Genomic DNA, 18,350 nt, shown 5'->3' with positions numbered 1-18,350 from the left:
TTCTCGTCCATCTCTAATTGAGATGCAGAATCCTATGGCACCAATCCAAACTGATTCATAGTGATTAAAAGACATTGTAAGGGTATATCTACACTTATTAGTGGAGACAGTTACACGTCCGTGTACTGCTAGAGCAAGTACCCTGTACCCACACTGAGTAACCACATATGCCTTGCTGGCAGGGCCAGCTCCAGGCACCAGCTTGGCAAGCAGGTGCTTGGGGCGGCCACTCCGGAGAGGGGCGGCAGGTCCGGCTATTCGGTGGCAATTCGGCGGACAGTCCCTCACTCCCGCTCGGAGCGAAGGACCGTCTGCCGAATTGCCGCCGCAGATCGCGATCGCGGCTTTTTTTTTTTTTTTTTTTGGCTGCCTGGGGCGGCCAAAACCTTGAAGCCGGCCCTGCTTGCTGGGCATTAGTGTACACGATTTACAGACATATACCTGCATCCACAGTGCCCCTTTTTGGTATGCAATGTTAGTGCTAACATTTCAGGGGCAGTATCCCAGAGCCATGTGTCTCACTGGAGACACTCTAGGAACCACTTTGCTGCATGTTGCTGGAACTGTAGGTTGCCTTTATGCATTTGATGATGGTAGGTCCCTCTCATCTCTCCATTACACCAAACTGTGTTGGAGACATGGAGCAAGTCCATGATGATGTGGTTCTGCTCCTGCTCACTAGAAAAATGTTCATGTGGTGCAATACTAGATAGAATTCGCTTTCATGTACATTTTATAAAAAGGTTGCTCTGTTGGTCTGTTTTAAATGAACCAGTTTGAGTTTAAGATGCCTTTTATTTTGCAAGAAAGTTTTCTCATCTCTTAATAGACTAGAACAGGACCAACTTCAGTTGGTTAGAGAGACAAGCTTTCACACTCATAGACCTGAAGAAGAGCTCAGTGTAAGCACGAAAGCGTCTCTCTCGCTAACAGAAGTTAGTCCAATAAAAGATATTACCTCACCCACTTTGTCTCTCTAGAACCAAGTTAGCATTTCTATTTGAGTGCCAAAATACCACCTCAAAGCGCAATGTGCAATATTGGGTCCACAATTCACGGGATAAGGGTCTTATTTAAATCCCCTTGAAGATGTAAGGCTGAAAATCCCCGTACAAGGACAGCTCTGCCAAGTGTCCAGTCTCTAATCAATTATGTAAAGATGCCTGAAGCAGCATCACTCACTGTGATTCATTCCCACAAGAGTACAGCATATTCTTCTAGCTCAGTAGCAATAGTCTCAGCGGCTGTTTGCTACAGAAGCCAGGCAGACATGAGAAACGTGGTTGTGATAATAAGTGTAAGTTAACTACATCCAGTTCTGTCTGCTATCGGGCAATTTAAATGCTCACAGAAAACATGCAGTCATTGAGCTCTGCTGCATTTATTTCAGTGGCAAGTTTAAATATAAATACATTTCTGGAATAGCAAACAGGGAACAACATTTTGTTGGATTTCATTGCACAGACCTGGACCTCTTTTCCCTGTAGAACGGCATCTCTTTTCCATTAAGCCAGTTTTAAAGCATCATGCTTTCCACAGAACCTCACCCATTTCTCAGGACCACCACTGGTATCATAGGAGAATGGCCATACTGGGTCAGACCAATCCACCTAGCCTAATATCCTATCTCTAACAGTGGCCGGCACAGGCACTGGCTTCCTCCTTTCCCCAGTGGTGCTCAACCCCCACTCAGCCCCACGACCCACCCCCACTCCACCTCTGCCCTGCCGGGATAGGTGTGACCCACTGACCCAACCCTTCCTGCCCAGGCTCTCCACCCTCCATGCCTGGCTGGGCCCTCGTGACGGACTCGCCTCTCCTGGTACCAAGTCTTCCCAAGGCAATGCCTGGGGGGGGCCCCCCACACAAACAGGGTCACTTGCCCCCTCCCCCAGATTTGTCAGGGTTCATGCCAGAATGTGGCCAGCAGCAGCCTTTTGGCACTGGGTGGGAGTGAAGGGATGGGAGCTGCTTCCAGCTGCAGGAGAGGAGGAGGGGGGAAGGGATGACCTGGCCCATGTCTTTTCAGAGCTCAGTTCCCCCACCCACACGATGTGGCTGGAAACAGCTTGTGCCTTCCTGTCTGCATAGTGTCAAAAGGCAGACAATGCATCCAGGCTACTGCTGGCCACTGACATAACCCCTTCCTTCCTGCACAGTAGCAGGAGGCGGCTGGGTTAAGCCCTAAGGATGCATTGTACACCAGGGCTCAGGGAACCTGACAGCAGAGGCTTCAGCAAACCCAGCCAGAGAGGGGACTCAGCAAGGGAGGATGGTTAGGGGACAGAGGAGCCCCACAATCCCTAGGGGCAGGACCCAGGAAGGAGGGTGAAGAAGGTGCTAAGCCCCTGCCCTGAGGGTGCTGTGGAGCCTGCAGTTTCGGGGCATGAACAGGCTGGAAATCACTTTGCCCCATCTATCGCTCCAGAGCTTAGCTGAGGGACGGAGAGGCTTCCCCGTGTCAGCGCTGTGTGGGTTTTTTTTGGCTCATGCAGGGCTCAGCTCCTCCTGGCCAGTGCCCCAGACCAGAGGGTCTTGGGCTTTCCCAGGGCACCGGCCCAACCAGAGGCAATGGGGGAAGGAAGGAGCCTGCCAGCCATGCTGTTGGTGAGCTGAGTGCTCCGACCAGGGGCTGGTTCTCCACATAGCGCTGGGAGCAGGATGCGCCCCGCCGGGAGGCATATGGAGGAGCAGCAGGGCTGGCGGAGGGGTTGTGAAAGACAAAAGCAGAGAGAGGACAGTGGAGGGGGGTGGGAGGAGTACGTAAAGGGCCGATGACTGGGCAGTAGAGGCGACATGTAACCGGCTGCTATCTGGCGCCTACTCGCACTCCCCAGCCACTGCAGCTCGCAGCATGCAGCTAGAAAGGACAGGGCCACGCTGGCTGAGAGCCAGCACACAGTGTGGGCTGCACTGATGGACCAGCTGGGAGAGCGGCTGGCCCCACGTGCTGCATCTTCGCCCTGCCACCAGCTTTGCACACCCACCCCCATCATCGGCCACTGGACCCCCCACTCACCACTGGGGGTGGGCGGCTGGTGAGAAGGGATCCGGCCAGCAGCAGGACCCACTAGTACTGTGGGGCGGGGAAGAGACAAAATATGGGACAATTTGCCCCTTTTTTAAAAAAAAAAAAGAGACACCTGCAGGAGGGTTTAATTACGGGACTGTCCCTTTAAAAACAGGACATTTGGTCACCCTAAAAGGCCCAAAAAGACTTAGTATGAGCAGCTCACCAAAACTGACCCTAGATCATAAGCTAGCCATGACCCAATAGCACAAGATAGAATGTTGTGATAAGTGAACTGCTGACAGGAAACCACAAGATGCTAGGTTATAGCAGCTTAGGATATTTTAAGTTTGGACATCTGCTGATGTTCCTTCCACAAGAATACCATGGTAAATAATTGACATATATGCTAATAATATTGAGGTAAACAGACTAGTAATCTATGGGAGAATGGCACCCCAACATCAATAAGGTGAGGAAATGCAAAGGCAGAGGGGATGAAACCCCTACTGAATTTGCCTTAGGCATAGTAACACATTATAAAAGTTGCATCCTAACCTGCGTGCCTTGGGGATGTAACTCTTGGGAGATGCTAGGATGACAACCTCTAGTGATGGTGATGAGGAAGATGAGACAGAGGAGGAAAAAAAAAACCCAAATACTTCAAGTTGTTCTGCAAGGAATGGTTTGAGTACATGGATGCTCAGATGGCCATTCTGTGTTATTTCTATCTTTCTGGGTTGGATTGTTTGTAACATTGCTAACTTTGTTAATAAAACTTACTCAAATTTAGGAAAAGCCTTCTGTAATTGCGTTACAATCACGCATGTCAGGGTTCACAAATCTAATAATACTGTGCCTGATCTTGGGATGAGAACCTATCAAACCTCAGAGTGTTAACTGAGAATTCTTAAGTAATCAACACAATTAATAAACAATCAATAGATCAGGCAACACAAAGGCCTAAGCTGTATTTGACAGTCCAAAAAAAAAAAAAGAAAAAAGAAAAAGAAAAAGAAAAAGAAAAACCCCCACCATATTCATCACCATGGTACTGTGGAAGTGACTTGACTACATTGCATGCACAATGAAGATAAATGCTCAGTGGGTGTTATTCATTTTAGCTCTATTGGAGGATTATGATTTTTATATATACACATATACACACACACATACATATACACACACACATACATACACACACACAAATTTTTAGTCATGTTCCAACATGTGTTAATACATTCAGTATAAAGACAGAAATTTGTTCTTGGTCATGTTTAATCCTATATCACTTACAGGAACCAAGGCTGTAAGATCCAGACCATTTTTGTAGCTCCATGAAGTGTGGTGTCTGTTGAGGTTCCCAGCGTGGGATGGATGTTGAAGTGTTGGTAGAGGTGGGGTGCTCCAGGCTTCATCAAACATTCACAGCTTTAAATGGACTGATTCTTGCAACATCACAATGAGACAAAGAAGTTGATAGAGCCTCCACATCATTAATATCGGTTTTCACATCAATGACTGTGCCATATTTTCATGAAGATTGCTAACTACAATGTCATAGCTTCTTAGTGTCAGACTACTGGCAAGGAATGCTTTTCTTGGAGACCCCATGTCCACCCCATGACAGGCCATGAGACTCTCTATTGCAGAGTGCTTTGCAGCTGACAGCCCCTTGACACTGAGCTAAAGAATGGAGAGTGAAGAACCAATGATTACTACTCCAGTGCCACTGTAACTGGAATCCAGATTCATTTTACTGTTTACTACTTTAGTTTCCCTCAGAGGGTAATCACAGGGTGCACAATGAGAACATAGCAGCATTGCTCAACATCTGCTCAAATGGAGAACTGGCATATGACTCAAAACCAGTATATCTAGGAGTAACTCTAGCTCATACACTTTACTATAAGGACAACCACAACAAGGTAGCTCAGAAGATTAAGAGCAGAAATGGCCTTTTAAATAAGCTTGCAGGATCAACTTGGGGAGCTAATGCACCAACACTGCAGAGTTTGGCACTAGGTTTCTGCTATTCAGCGGGAGAATAAACACACAGAAGCACAGTAAACTCTCCCCACACACAGTTAATCAGGGCCGGCTTTAGGCCAATTCCACCGATTCCCTGGAATCGGGCCCCGCGCTAAGAGGGCCCCACGCCTTAGGCACCTTTTTACATTTTAAAATTTCTTTTTTTTACTCACCCGGCAGTGGTCTGCTCCGGGTCTTCGGCAGCATTTCGGCGGCGGGGGGTCCTTCAGTGCCGCGGAAGACACGGAGCGGACCCCCCGCCGCTGAAGTGCCGCCGAAGACCCGGACCGCCGCCGGGTATTCGAATCGGGCCCTGCAGGTCCTAAAGCCGGCCCTGCAGTTAATTGATGTGCAATTGGCTCAAATGATAACAAACAGGGACTATGAGACCAACAGACACTGAGTGGTACCAGTCCTTTCTACTATCCCAACTCCAAATATCAGGCATTATATTGCAGCAAAGGACCTCCTTGACAAAAATCCAGGAATACCACAACTGCCACTTTTCAAAGATATGGCAAGTGACTCACCAAAGGAGCAGTATGGCCTACGTTCCTGGCCATCTCCATGGGAGATGTGGTTACATTATGGTGAGCAGAGAGGGAACAAGCTGCTCCCTTTGTAAGGAACTCCTTCCACGTCACTCAGCCTGGTGAGAGACGGCCTGGCTTCTAGCCCCCACGCTACTTCTGGTGCAAGCTCAATCATTTCAGATGCAGGGTGGAGAGGTGTGTGATAGATGACCACACCTTGGAGCCCAGGAATGGTCCTCTATGTGGCTGAGGTGCAGTTGAGGATGCCGCACACCTCCTGATTGACTGCTCATCTGGTGCCAATCCATCAGGCCTTTTTAGACACCGTACCCAGAGGGCTTGTCTACATTACCCGCTGGATCGACTGGCAGTGATCGATCCATCGCGTCTAGTCTAGACGCAATAAATCGACCACCGAGAACTCTCCTATTAACTCCACCAGGGCGAGAGGCACAGGCGGAGTCGACGGGAGAGCATCAGCCATCCACTTGCCGCAGTGAAGACACCATGGTAAGTAGATCTAAGTATGTCAACTTCAGCTACGTTATTCACATAGACGAATTTGCGTAACTTAGATCGATTCCCACCCCCAGTGCAGACCAGGCTAGAGATTCATAGATTTTAAGGCCAGAAAGGACTATCATGATCATCTAGTCTGACCTCCTGCACATTACAGGCCACAGAACCTCACCCACCCCTGTAATAGGCACATAACCTCTAGCTGAGTTACTGAAGTCCTCAAATCATGATTTAAAGACCAGGTTACAGTGTATCCACCGTTTACACTAGTTTAAACCTGCAAGTGACCCGTGCCCCATGCTGCAGAAAAAGGCGAAAACTGCCCAGGGTCTCGGCCAATCTGACCTGAAGGAAAATTCCTTCCTGAACCCAAATATAGTGATCATTAGACCCTGAGCATGTGGACAAAACCCAGACACCTGGGAAAGAATTATCTGAAATAACTCAGAGCCCTTCCTATCTAGTGTCCCATCACCAGCTATTGAAGACGTACTGCTGACTCCAAAGCTACTGAATGCCAACACGTGTTTGATGCCTACTTAAGCCCTCTTGACTTTTTTGGGGGGGGGATTTACACATTTCTTTATCTCCCTACTTGATATTTTGAACCTTTTTTCCATTTTTACTGTACCATTTGTGCATTTGCTAATAAAACTCCTGTGTCATGGTACAGATATTTGTGTCTTCTTGTGATAGCTAGCCAGGGCCGGCCCCAGGCACCAGCTCGCCAAGCAGGTGCTTGGGGCGGCCACTCCGGAAAGGGGCGGCACATCCAGCTATTCGGCGGCAATTTGGCGGATGGTCCCTCACTCCGGCTCGGAGCGAAGGAGCTCCCGACGAATTGCCGTCGCAGATCACGATCGCGGCTTTTTTTTTTTTTTTTTTTTTTGGCTGCTTGGGGCGGACAAAACCCTGGAGCCGGCCCTGTAGCTAGCATGTGTTAGGATGACTAAAAATTCAAGTGTAGACATACCTCACATCTGTGAGCCTATGCTGATTTACAACAGCTGAGGTTCTGGCTCTTAAATTTTAAAGTTAGCACTGGAACCAAAAAACTGCCCATCTTCATGGTTTTCAAAATATGGATCCGGATAGTATGGCTTGGTCCTATCTTTATTTAAAATACTTTCCCTGTCTGCCAATATCACATCTTTCTCTAGATGTTAGAGTTCAACAGATTTGGAGGTTAACTTTGACTAAGTCCCTACCCCAGGTGCAGAGGCTTACCTGAAATTTAAATTAATCTCTTTGGATCCAAGTACACTGCACAAAGGGGCGAAGTACAGAGTCTCTCCAGTAATTCAGAGAAGCAGTGGCAGACTCACTACTAGTCATGCTGTGTAAGTGGGGTCTTGATGGTGGCAGATGAACCACTCCTCTATTCTAAACAATGTCTGACAAATAAATCACTTGCCCCCTACAATAAATATCCTCCTATTTACCAGCTCTGCTGCCCCTGGCCCTGCCTTTTTTAGGTTTGTTCCATGTTTTCCAGCCACTTATTTAATCATCATCTAATTCTTTACATCCCCCATGAAAGCCAGTACATGACAATATAGAAGTTTGGATTAACACAGTCTGCTTCTGAGGATGCTGTAGTTCTACTAGTTCTTCAAACTACATTGCTACTTAAAGCATGGCTACTGTTGCTCATGTTAATGTTGTTTCCCCCGTTCAGTCCACTACAGAAGTGATAAATGAAGGGCTAACCTGTTCTAAAGTGCTGTTTTTTCAGTGTTTCTGAATTCAACAGGAGCTGTGTACTCAATACCTCTGAAAAAAAATCAGGCCACAACCAAAGCAAAGAAGTATAAAAATTCACTGAGACCTGAAGAGAGAGCAATCAGATCTCTGTCCTACTCCAATTGTGAGGAGTTAGTCCTGAGTCCTGACCTTGGTTTAGTCAGGACTGCTACTTTGGAGCACAATAATGAAGGGTTTTCTGCTCCTCTTCTTTATTATGTGCTTTGGTAACAAGTGTAACATGAATGTGAGGGTAGGGCTCTTAATCTTCTTTGAGTGGATGTTTGAGAGCCTAAGGGCTGCTGTTGAGAAATATCTACCTCCCACTTGTTGTGGGCTAACTTGCAAGGTCCATGACAATCAGTTGCAGAATCTACAGTAGATTCATTGGTGGATAGGGATCAGTGCAGGTTGGGAAGCAGCAGCAAATTGTCTTCAGCTGGTTTCATTTAGGAGAAAGGCCATCATATGTACAAGGTGCAGCCTCTTTGTGAATGCCTGGTCTAGGCTGAAGTAGAGCAAGTGGTAGACTTTGTTCTTCAGTTTGAGTCAGTTGTTCATTCAGGCTGCAATTGCCTTCATGCACATGGATATCTGTGACAGCGTGGTGGCAGAGCTGACTGAAAAAGATACATAGAGCTGCATGTTATGTTCTTGGCAATGCAGCCCTTGTCATCTCAGTATGACCTAAGGGGGACATCTAGATGATGACCAGCAGGAGTTTCAGTATTAGGCCCTTAGAGCTCTTGGGCAGGAGAAGCTGCCCATCAGGATTCCCTTGACACCTTTGAGGAGCAGTGGGCACTGTCTGGGGTTCTCTGATCCATGTCCCCTTCAGGTTCCCTTTGTTTGACCCTTTGACCTTCACACCTGTCCCTGTTACATTTTTGGTTGTCCCCCATAATTATTTGAGTTCCTGGACTTTGTGGATCCTCCCCACAGGCTGAGGGAGAGTCCTTTAGCAGTGGGCAGGCTTGTGCCCACCCACTTCCTGGGACCCAATATGGGGGAGGGAGGGATGATTCCAAGACCAGCTGGGAAGAAATGAGTGAAGTCAAATTAATGAAATTCTATTGTCTCCTGCTAGGGCATGTTGCCAGATCAGCAGCACTTTGTGGTCAATGGTGTCTAAAATGGATAACAGGTTAAGCAAGGTAACAGCAGCCTGTTTTGTTTCACTCTACCACTGCTCCATCAGTTCAGTCTTGTTTCCATGCCTTGTCTTGAAGCAATACTGGAGGGGGCCTAGGATACCAGTTGCTGGAATCTGTTCAGTACAGTAGCTAGTGGGGTCTCTAGCATTCAGTGTTAGTCCAGTTTGATCTCTTGAAACTATCACAAATTTCAGGGTATCAAGGTCTGATTAAATTTAGTGGCCAGTTTCACAGCTGATGCCATCCACCAAAACCTGTTTCCTATTCTCTGCCTGAAGTTTTACTTGGTCACAAATATGAGACATTTCACAGAAGGGGGGCTTCCTTCTGATTGGGACTCATTGATTTGATAATCAAGAAAGGATGTGCAAAGTTTATGGAGAACGATAACAAGAACCAGCCCTAATGCTGTGTTGCTTATGAAAATGTAGTGAAATGGGGGTACCACACACACACCCCAACTTTGCCATTTTGCCTGGTCCAGCACCTTAAAAGAAATACTTTTTCCCCTTTAACTACTCTCAGTATAAATAAATAAATAGCCATCATAAAAACCCAACACTCATGACAAGTTGCATGTTTAAAGCACTACAGAAACATTCATTCACACACGCCTCCAACACCTCTGGATAATAGCACTAAGTACCCCCATTTTAGAATCAGGAAAGATGCTGAGAGGTTAAATGGCTTGTACAGTGCCAATGATTTGATGTGTGATTGCTAATCTTGGCTCAATCAGGAGTTGGAGGATTCCAGTCCTATCCTCAGTGCAGGGTATCCAGTTTCTTGGAGACTCCATTCTAACAACACTTAAAAGTCACAGCTATGTAACAACCACTGGGAGATGGGATCCTACAACATGTGAAGTTGATAGTGATGTGAGTCCTGACCTAAAATCTCTACTACTGAACAGAGATGTAAGAGACGCATGTAAGAGAGCAGAATACCAAGTTGACTAGGCATTTCATAACTCCTATATGTCAAGTTACAAAGCACTGCACCTCAAAACATACACAGCAAACACCTACTCATCCTTAAATACCAATATGCTCACTAATATTCCCCAATATACAGATAGGCCACTTAGAATAGGAGGAAATTAGGAAACATTTCAGTTACTGAACAACATTTTCACTTCCAAATATTCATCTAACTTTCCTCTTCTCTGGGGAGGCAATGATTTCTAGTGGTGAAATCACGGGGCTTGGAAGCAGGACTTTTTGCTTCTAAACCCAGACCTTCACTGGCAGTGCATTACCTGCAAAGACTTTGCATTAGTTTGGGTAGTCTCTTGAGCTTTGTGCCTCAATTGACCACTCTACAAAATATGTAAGATACTCACCTACCTTGCAAGATTCTCATGAGGCCTTATTTTCAAAGCACTTTGCGACCCAAGGAGTTCTGCATAAGTATATTAGATTGATTTGTTAGTTGCTTCTCTTGCTACCTTAATTAATTCCACATTAGCAACAGAGGATCCTGTGGCACCTTTAAGACTAACAGAAGTATTGGAGCATAAGCTTTCGTGGGTGAATGCCCACTTCATCAGCCGCAAGTCTTATGAAGTGGGCATTCACCCACGAAAGCTTATGCTCCAATACTTCTGTTAGTCTTAAAGGTGCCACAGGACCCTCTGTTGCTTTTTACAGATTCAGACTAACACGGCTACCCCTCTGATACTTAATTCCACATTGTAACTAATGTTAAAGAAACGTCACCAGAATTTCTTTAGTACTATGCCCTTTACCATACTTAAAATGATTAGAATAGAAAAGAAAGAAAAAGGTCCTGAAATGAACAAAGTTGGCTATATTAATAAGCTCTCTATTAATCTACTCCTTTTGAATAAGGTGTAGTTACTGTAAAATGTTAAATTGCTACTTTCACCAAATCCCTATCTTGTTTTGATTGCCTATCATTTACCTTCTCCAGCTCTGTAATCTGTTTTTCATAGTAAGGTATCCAGAAGCGTGAACAGTATTTCAAACAAGGCAATATAACGGGATCATAGGTTGGACCCTCTACGTGCGTCAGTTTTCCCTTCAGTTTCTCAAATTGCAACCAGGCCACTTATCCATCAACACCACTCCTGGTTGGGGTCTGAATTATTAAAACAATATCACAGTTCAAATGTCAACTTGGCAAAAAAAACCATTTCCCCTCTCTCCCATTACTTCAGCCCTTTCCTGGACTCAATAGTTCTTTCCCCAAAACTTTTTCCCTTCCGATCTCCCACATGTGGGCTATTATCAGGTGATCCTGATCACCCAACTGAACTGCCAGACCAAGCCCAAATCCATTACCTAGGGCCCAATAACTAGGCACAGATGGGGCTATGCACAACTCACTAAAAGAACCAGTCCCCTCCCCAGACAGGCACCAAGTAATTTCTTGTAACACTTATGATGGACCAGACTTGGCTCTCATTTGCAAAAAAGTGTAAATCCTGTGTAAATCCCAAGGAGTCAATGGAATTATTCCTGATTTATATCAGTATAACTGAAAGCCAAGTTTGGCCCAACACCACCTTTTCCATACCTTGAATTTGGTTTATTAAAAGAGAAACTGTTTCTGACAGTCCATTCTGTTTGAGAGTGAAGCTGCAGACAAAAATGGAGAGGAGATGACAAAAGACATTAAAAACTAAACAATTATAAACACCTGTTATGTGGCAACAAGATGTAGTACATGAACAGAGGAGATAATAGTCTAAAGCTGCAAAGCGGGTTTACTGAACTGCTAGAGATAGTATCACACAAATGCTCGGTATACCTTAAAAAGGTTTTTTTTAAATAGTGAGTCAGGATAGAGTTATGAGGTTTGCACTATGTGGCTGACAATGCACCTGTCCCTGTGGATAAATTAAGGGCTTCATTTAGCTTAGTACTGCAAAGATTTTGATATTAACATTCACTCCCATTCCTCTCAATTAAAGTTGCCTCTAAAAAGGCTTTTGTTTTTGCTTAGCTGTGTATTTGACTGCAAGCCACCCAATACCATATCAGAGCAATGTTGATGTGTGACTCTGTTCCCATTTATGTTAAACTACCCACATTTATGGCACAGCAGTATCACTGCAACTTAATTGTGAATAATGGTTTGCTGCTTAGTGCTGATCTGCCATTTTTATCACTTAATTAGGACAATCCAAAGAAAATGTATTTTCTTACAGCTTTGTAAGTGCTTATGAGGCATGTTGCGAGCCCTATAATATTTCTTACCTCAGTCAGCTGCCTGGCACAACCCAGGCTCTAAGTAAAGTTATCACCGGTCTGTTTTATTACAAGATCAACCCATCAGCTTTTTTTTTTTTTTTAATAAAACCCACTCAAAGCTTATGGAATACAGAAAACTAAAAGTACATGAAAATCTGGATGAAAACACACTATGATTTCCAATGAAACTTCCAATTTACTAACCAAAACAGTTGAGAATTTCTAATAAAACTTCCTATAATGCCACAGAGGAAAGTGTTTCATAGTCAGACACCTTCATAAGGATGAGGTCTTAATAGAAATATTCTACCTGGTAGAAGTTCTGATCCAAAATACAAAATTGAAAGGCTTCATATCAGTGAAATATGAAATATGACAAAAGACATTAAAAACTAGACAATTATAAACATCTGTTATGTGGCAACGAGATGTAGTACATGAACAGAGTAGATAATAGTCTAAAGCTGCAAAACAAGTTTACTGAACTGCTAGAGATAGTATCACACAAAAGCCATTTGTTAAATTTAGATGATTCAATTCACTGCATTGTATCTGTAAAACAAAGCTTAAGTACCATGTGTGACAATCTGAAACATTTTATTATATGCCATGAAAATACAAGCCACGTGAAATGAGGTACAATAAACTATAAGTATAGTTCTTAGACATATCACTTTTAGTACTATTTTATTTTTATTCTGGTAGCCCCCACAACATGGTAGACCCTGTCTACACACTGGAACATGCAACCCCTCCTCCAAAGAGCTCACAGACAAGAAAACAAGCAAAAGCATTCTATGATTCTATGATTGAAAAGGAATGGTGGAGAAAAGGCAGTGTTGTGAAAGGGCTTGAAGGCAAGCAACAGAAGCTTAAACTTGATGTGGTTGAAAACAGGGAGTTAATGGTGAGATTCCCAAAGGAGGACATGGTCAGAGTGACAGACAAGGTAGATGACCTTAGCAGCCATGTTTTGAACAGACCTGAGCAAGGCAAGGGATGTGTCAGAAAGGCCAGACATGAGGAGGCTGCAGTAGTCAAGACAGGAGCTGAAGAGGGCCTGAATGAGTTTTTTCACAAGGGAGAGTAAGTCAGAGATAGCTATTAACTGATGGGCCTTAGTGACAGGAAGGATGGTGGTGTTGTCAAGCAAACAACATGTGTTTTAATATGGCTAAAAACAAAGAATGTAGGCCACAATAACAGGATGGAAAACTATCTCAGGAAGCAGTGACTGAAAAAGACTTGGGTGTTTTGGTTGATAATCAGCTGAACACGAGCTCCCAGTGTCACACTGTGGCCAAAAGGGCTGACACAATTCTGGACACAATCAGGAGAATCTTGAGGAGGCGCAGAAAGGTTATTTTACCTCTGTATGTGGCAGTGGTGTGACCACTGCTGGAATACTGTGTCCAATTCTGGTATCCACAATTCAAGAAGGACGTTGAAAAGTTGGAGAGGGTTCAAAGAAGAATCATGAGAATGAATAAAGGATTAGAAAACATGCCTTATAGTGATAGACTTAAGGAGCTCGATCTATTTAGCTCAACAAAGAGAAGATTAAGTGACTTAGTCCCAGCCTATAGGTATGTGGGGAACGAATATTTGATAATGGGCTCTTCAGTCTAGCAGAAGAAAGTATAACACAATCCAATAGCTGGAAGTTGCGAGCCCAACTAGACAAACTCAGACTGGAAAAAAGACAATTTTTTTTGAAAAGTGAGTAACTAACCATTGGAATAATTTACCAGTGGATGTGATGGATTCTCCATCACTGGCAATTTTTAAATCAAGACTGGACATTTGTCTAAAAGATCTGCTCTAGGAATTTTGGGGAAGTTCTATGACCTGTGTTACATAGTAGGTCCAACTAGATGATCACAATGGTATCTTCTGACTTCTAAATCAGACTCAATGAACAGTGACACAGAACAGAGAAAATGGAGAGGATTTTGGAGGAAAGATGAGGTATTCTACCAAAGTGTGCCAAGATACTTTATTTGTAATAATTACATCCCCCAAAATGTGGCTTAACTTTAGGAACTACTAAAAACCACCACAACCCACAATGGAGAACTTGGACAAACCTCATGTGACCGAGCCTAATAAAGGATCAGATTTCAATGCAAGACCTACAATACACAGGCACACAACGTGGAACCAATGGAGACCACCTCTGACTTCAATAACTAATGTACTGAACTGCATCTGCCTTATACCTATATGACATTAAATATCATATACATATGCTCAAGCTGTTACCCTGAAAAAAAAAATCTATGCAACATGCACACATACATACTATAATGGTTATCTCATCATAAATAAACTATGTTTAAAAAAAAAAACTAAAATAAAATCAGTGTCCTGGGATGTTGACCCAAGACACAGCATAAAGGTATGTAACTAGAAGTGCCAGGTCTTCCTTTTAAGGATAAGAAAATTCTTTCCCATAATCAAAATCATTTTGTAATTTTAGAAAGGGTATAGAACAATGTCTCGTTCATTGTTAAAATGGACAGTATATTTCTCTGCACATCTCACTTCCTAGTAACGTTATCTTGCCTTTATTCAGAGTGCACACAGCACTCCCAACTAAGGTTTTAAGCTTCATACATAAATATATTCCCCGTCCCCCGCGATTCTCAATCAAATTGTCCGTATTTATAAAACGTAAACACATGAGCATTTACATTAAAAATAAAAAAACAACTATCCAAAATGATACTGATTTACAAGTATCATTTTGGATACTAGACATCTTTACACTCCCTTCGTGGGTTCAGTTCTGCCACCTTGTCACCTCTTAACTCATTATTAAGGTATATCGGTAACCGGCAACCACAGTAACACAGTCCTTGCATAGAGGGCTGGCATCCTCATAAGGGAACAATGAAGTGAGAGTCAAAAACTTACCTTCCAATTAACAGAAACTCCCCAAGCACTCCAAGGCGTCTCATGGCTATGAGGATCCCCCTCACGGTCATTCCTTCACAGAAACAAACCACAACCCTGGCCTTGGGTAACCTTTCACGAAGCTTCCGCAGCAGCCGATCAAAGCTCTTTTCCCCAGCATTGCTGTAGATCTTGTCTGAGTGAGCGATGCACAGGCCTTCTTGGGCAGCCAGCTCTTTGAAGGCTTCCATTCCACTTTCCCCATAATTTCCTAAACAAAATAAATTATGAGTTTTAATGCAACAGCAATAGCATATGACAGCCTGTTAAGAGGGGATGGGATGGTGGTAAAAATCTTCTCAGATCAGCTAAAAATAGTATCATTGACATTAGGGGGAACCAAGGAGATTCTTCTTTTATTAACTGATTAGTGGGGCTGTTGCATTCTCTGTATATATCCCAGTACTCTGTATGTAATTAGAATGCAACAGAACAATGAGAATTTCCTTTATCTTAATTATACACAACTTAATGACTGGAGGCTTTTGCTTTCTTACTTTCATTAATAGTGGATGCCGAAAGCAAGCATGGAAAGGGACAGAGATGGAGGCAAAGGGAATGAAGGTCAACTAAGACAATGAGGATACCAGCTCCTTTGTTAATGCTCCGAAGATGTAGGAAGGCAGAAGTCATGGTGGTGCCACTGGCTACTCCAGCTGTTTAAGTAACAGGAATAAGCAATGAAATGAGAAACAGCTCGAACAGCCAGTGGCAGTTCTAGGCCAACATTTAACTTGCCTCTGCTATAATGTGCTAATTAATGAAAGTAGCAGTGCTGTTTCTGGTTTACAGGTTGATCAATTCAGTGCTGCTGTTGCTAAAGGAGGACAGGAGACACTGGATATGGTTTTAATCTGGCCACAACTTTATTATTAGATGTCTGGGACTACCTGGCAGACAAAAGTGTACAGTGCAGGTTATCATTCAATAACTCCCAGAAAGAGAAGCTTCCACCATCCCGCCTCTTTTTCCATGAAGGTCCCCAAGCCAACCCATTGCTGGGATCTTACCATCCACAGTCCCCCTCATAGAAGGGTTGAGGTGGGCTATAAGAAAGGGGGGTGGGCTATAAGAAAGGGGGGTGGGCTCCCTGCCATTCCATTCATAGGAGCCCCTTTTCAACCCCTCCATCACTACCCTCCTCTGCACAGCTTCTGACCCCTTCCCCCACTCATAAAGCACTGTTCCCTTTTCCCTCAGCAAGCCAGACAATGCCTGCCCCCTCCCCCTTGCTTAAAGGGGCAGTGTGGTCATTCTGGAGTCCCTACATTGCAGGAATGCACAGAAGTGCTTATTATTTAAGGACATTTTTGAAAGGATCCCTCCATGCTCTACTACGGTTGCTAGGCTATTCAGATAAGGCCTTCTGCTGCTGTTTTGGAGTTCCCATGTGGACATGAGTTGATCACAGCACATATTATGAGCATTAATTGTTGTGAATGACACCAAGAATTGAGAGGAACGTGTGTTTATTTTTTCCTCTCATTTTTTCCCTCTCATTGCCCCAGAAGTACCAGTGGTATTCCTTACACTAGAGGAGAAAAGCACAAAATTTACTCAAAGTAGAAGGGGACGTAAGCAAAGAATAGCACCACCGCTACATTCCTGCCAATGTCAAAATAGATCTATGGTGGGGGGGAGGAGAACTGATTCTCTGGTGCCCTACACCTTGTGTAAAGATTTACACTAGTGCAAAAGTGAGTAAAATGAAAGCATTCTGATTTTGTAGCATTTTATACCTACTTAGCCCTAGTGTAAAGGATTGACTAACATGAAGGGCAATGAAAATCTCTGGTCCAGTATTTGGTTTTCATGTACAATTTTTTTATACACACATCAGTTTCTGGGATAACTGCTCAAATTAGAAATATTTGAAAATTAAGCCTCCCACAAACTTTGGGGGTTCAGCTAAAATGGAACCTGGTTCTGGAACTACTCTTGGTTTTGCTTTTATTTAAAAAAAAAATCCAATCAACAGTTACATAAAACCAACTCTGCTTTCTGCTGCAGAAGCTCTGTGAAGACAATCTATATTTGTGACATTACAATTCATTACCATGAACACGTTTGTCAAACCACTACTAATCAGGCAATATGAGCAGACTGATTACAACAGAGAAAACTCCCCTCTATGCATAAGTATTTTAGTTATTAGCAGTAACAAGAAAGGGGCACAAGAGAAGTATGTATTTTTATGGTGCTCACATGAAGTATTATATTTTGTAATGTTTGCTGGAGTGTGGCAGTGATTCTTGAACTGTTAATACCTAACCCAACCACTGTGCCAATCATCTGACTACTGCTACACATATACCTTTCTTGTGAAACTACAGAGATGGAATTGATCGTGGTCACTAGGCCAAAGAGTACAGCTTCAGTTTCTTGCTTTCCTTCGGTGTGAAATTTTCAAATTAGTAAATACATAATAGGACGATTTTAAAATAGCATTCTTCCCAAGTATCAGAGGGGTAGCTGTGTTAGTCTGAATCTGTAAAAAGCAACAGAGGGTCCTGTGGCACCTTTAAGACTTACAGAAGTATTGGGAGCATAAGCTTTCGTGGGTAAGAACCTCACTTCTTCAGATGCAAATGGGGTTCTTACCCATGAAAACTTATGCTCCCAATACTTCTGTTAGTCTTAAAGGTGCCACAGGACCCTCTGTTGCTTTTTACATTCTTCCTAATGCTCTCCCAAGACAGAAACTATGACCCAGAAAAAATAGTTACCAGTGTGAGAATTTAGTAAGGAAACAAAATTTAGAATGATATGAAAGCCTGATGAAACAAAGGGCCTTTTTTTTTAAAATAAATGAAATCAAATATTTTGTGAAAGATCAGGTGATGCCTCACATTCCCAGTCAAATTTGGACATACCTTTCTAGGCCCTAACCTTGCAGTTGCTGCAAAAGCTCTTGCAGGATAGGGCAGTAACATGAATACTCTTCTTTATAACTTTGCTTCAGTCACCAGACTGATATGGGACCAGATGCCATGGAAATCTTGAGTACTGACCTGGCACTACTGAGAACTTTTATTCTTTTGGAGTCCGTCTGTGATACCATGCAATCTGAGGAAGGGTCTCTTATATAAGACAGTAATTCCACTGAAATCATGTGACTACTTCTGGAGTATGGTTCTACACAAGAGAAGTTAAGGGATCAGAATCTGGCACTTTGTGTTTTTTTTACACA

The 18,350-nt window shown here is 43.6% G+C and overlaps 1 protein-coding gene across 2 annotated transcripts in view; it reads right to left on the bottom strand.

The window, feature by feature from the left end:
* The window catches only part of GRM1 (glutamate metabotropic receptor 1), a 266,796-nt gene that overhangs the window by 198,110 nt on the left and 50,336 nt on the right, over positions 1–18,350 (bottom strand). For both annotated transcript variants that reach the window (XM_005280420.5, XM_005280417.5), the window contains exon 3: positions 15,122–15,371. In XM_005280420.5, the coding sequence (XP_005280477.2) occupies positions 15,122–15,371 (250 nt within the window). The remainder of the gene's footprint in view (positions 1–15,121; positions 15,372–18,350) is intronic.

The sequence above is a fragment of the Chrysemys picta genome, chromosome 3 (assembly GCF_011386835.1).
Source record: "Chrysemys picta bellii isolate R12L10 chromosome 3, ASM1138683v2, whole genome shotgun sequence".
In the NCBI taxonomy this organism is placed as follows: domain Eukaryota; kingdom Metazoa; phylum Chordata; order Testudines; family Emydidae; genus Chrysemys; species Chrysemys picta.
This window is presented reverse-complemented; position numbering and strand designations above follow the sequence as displayed.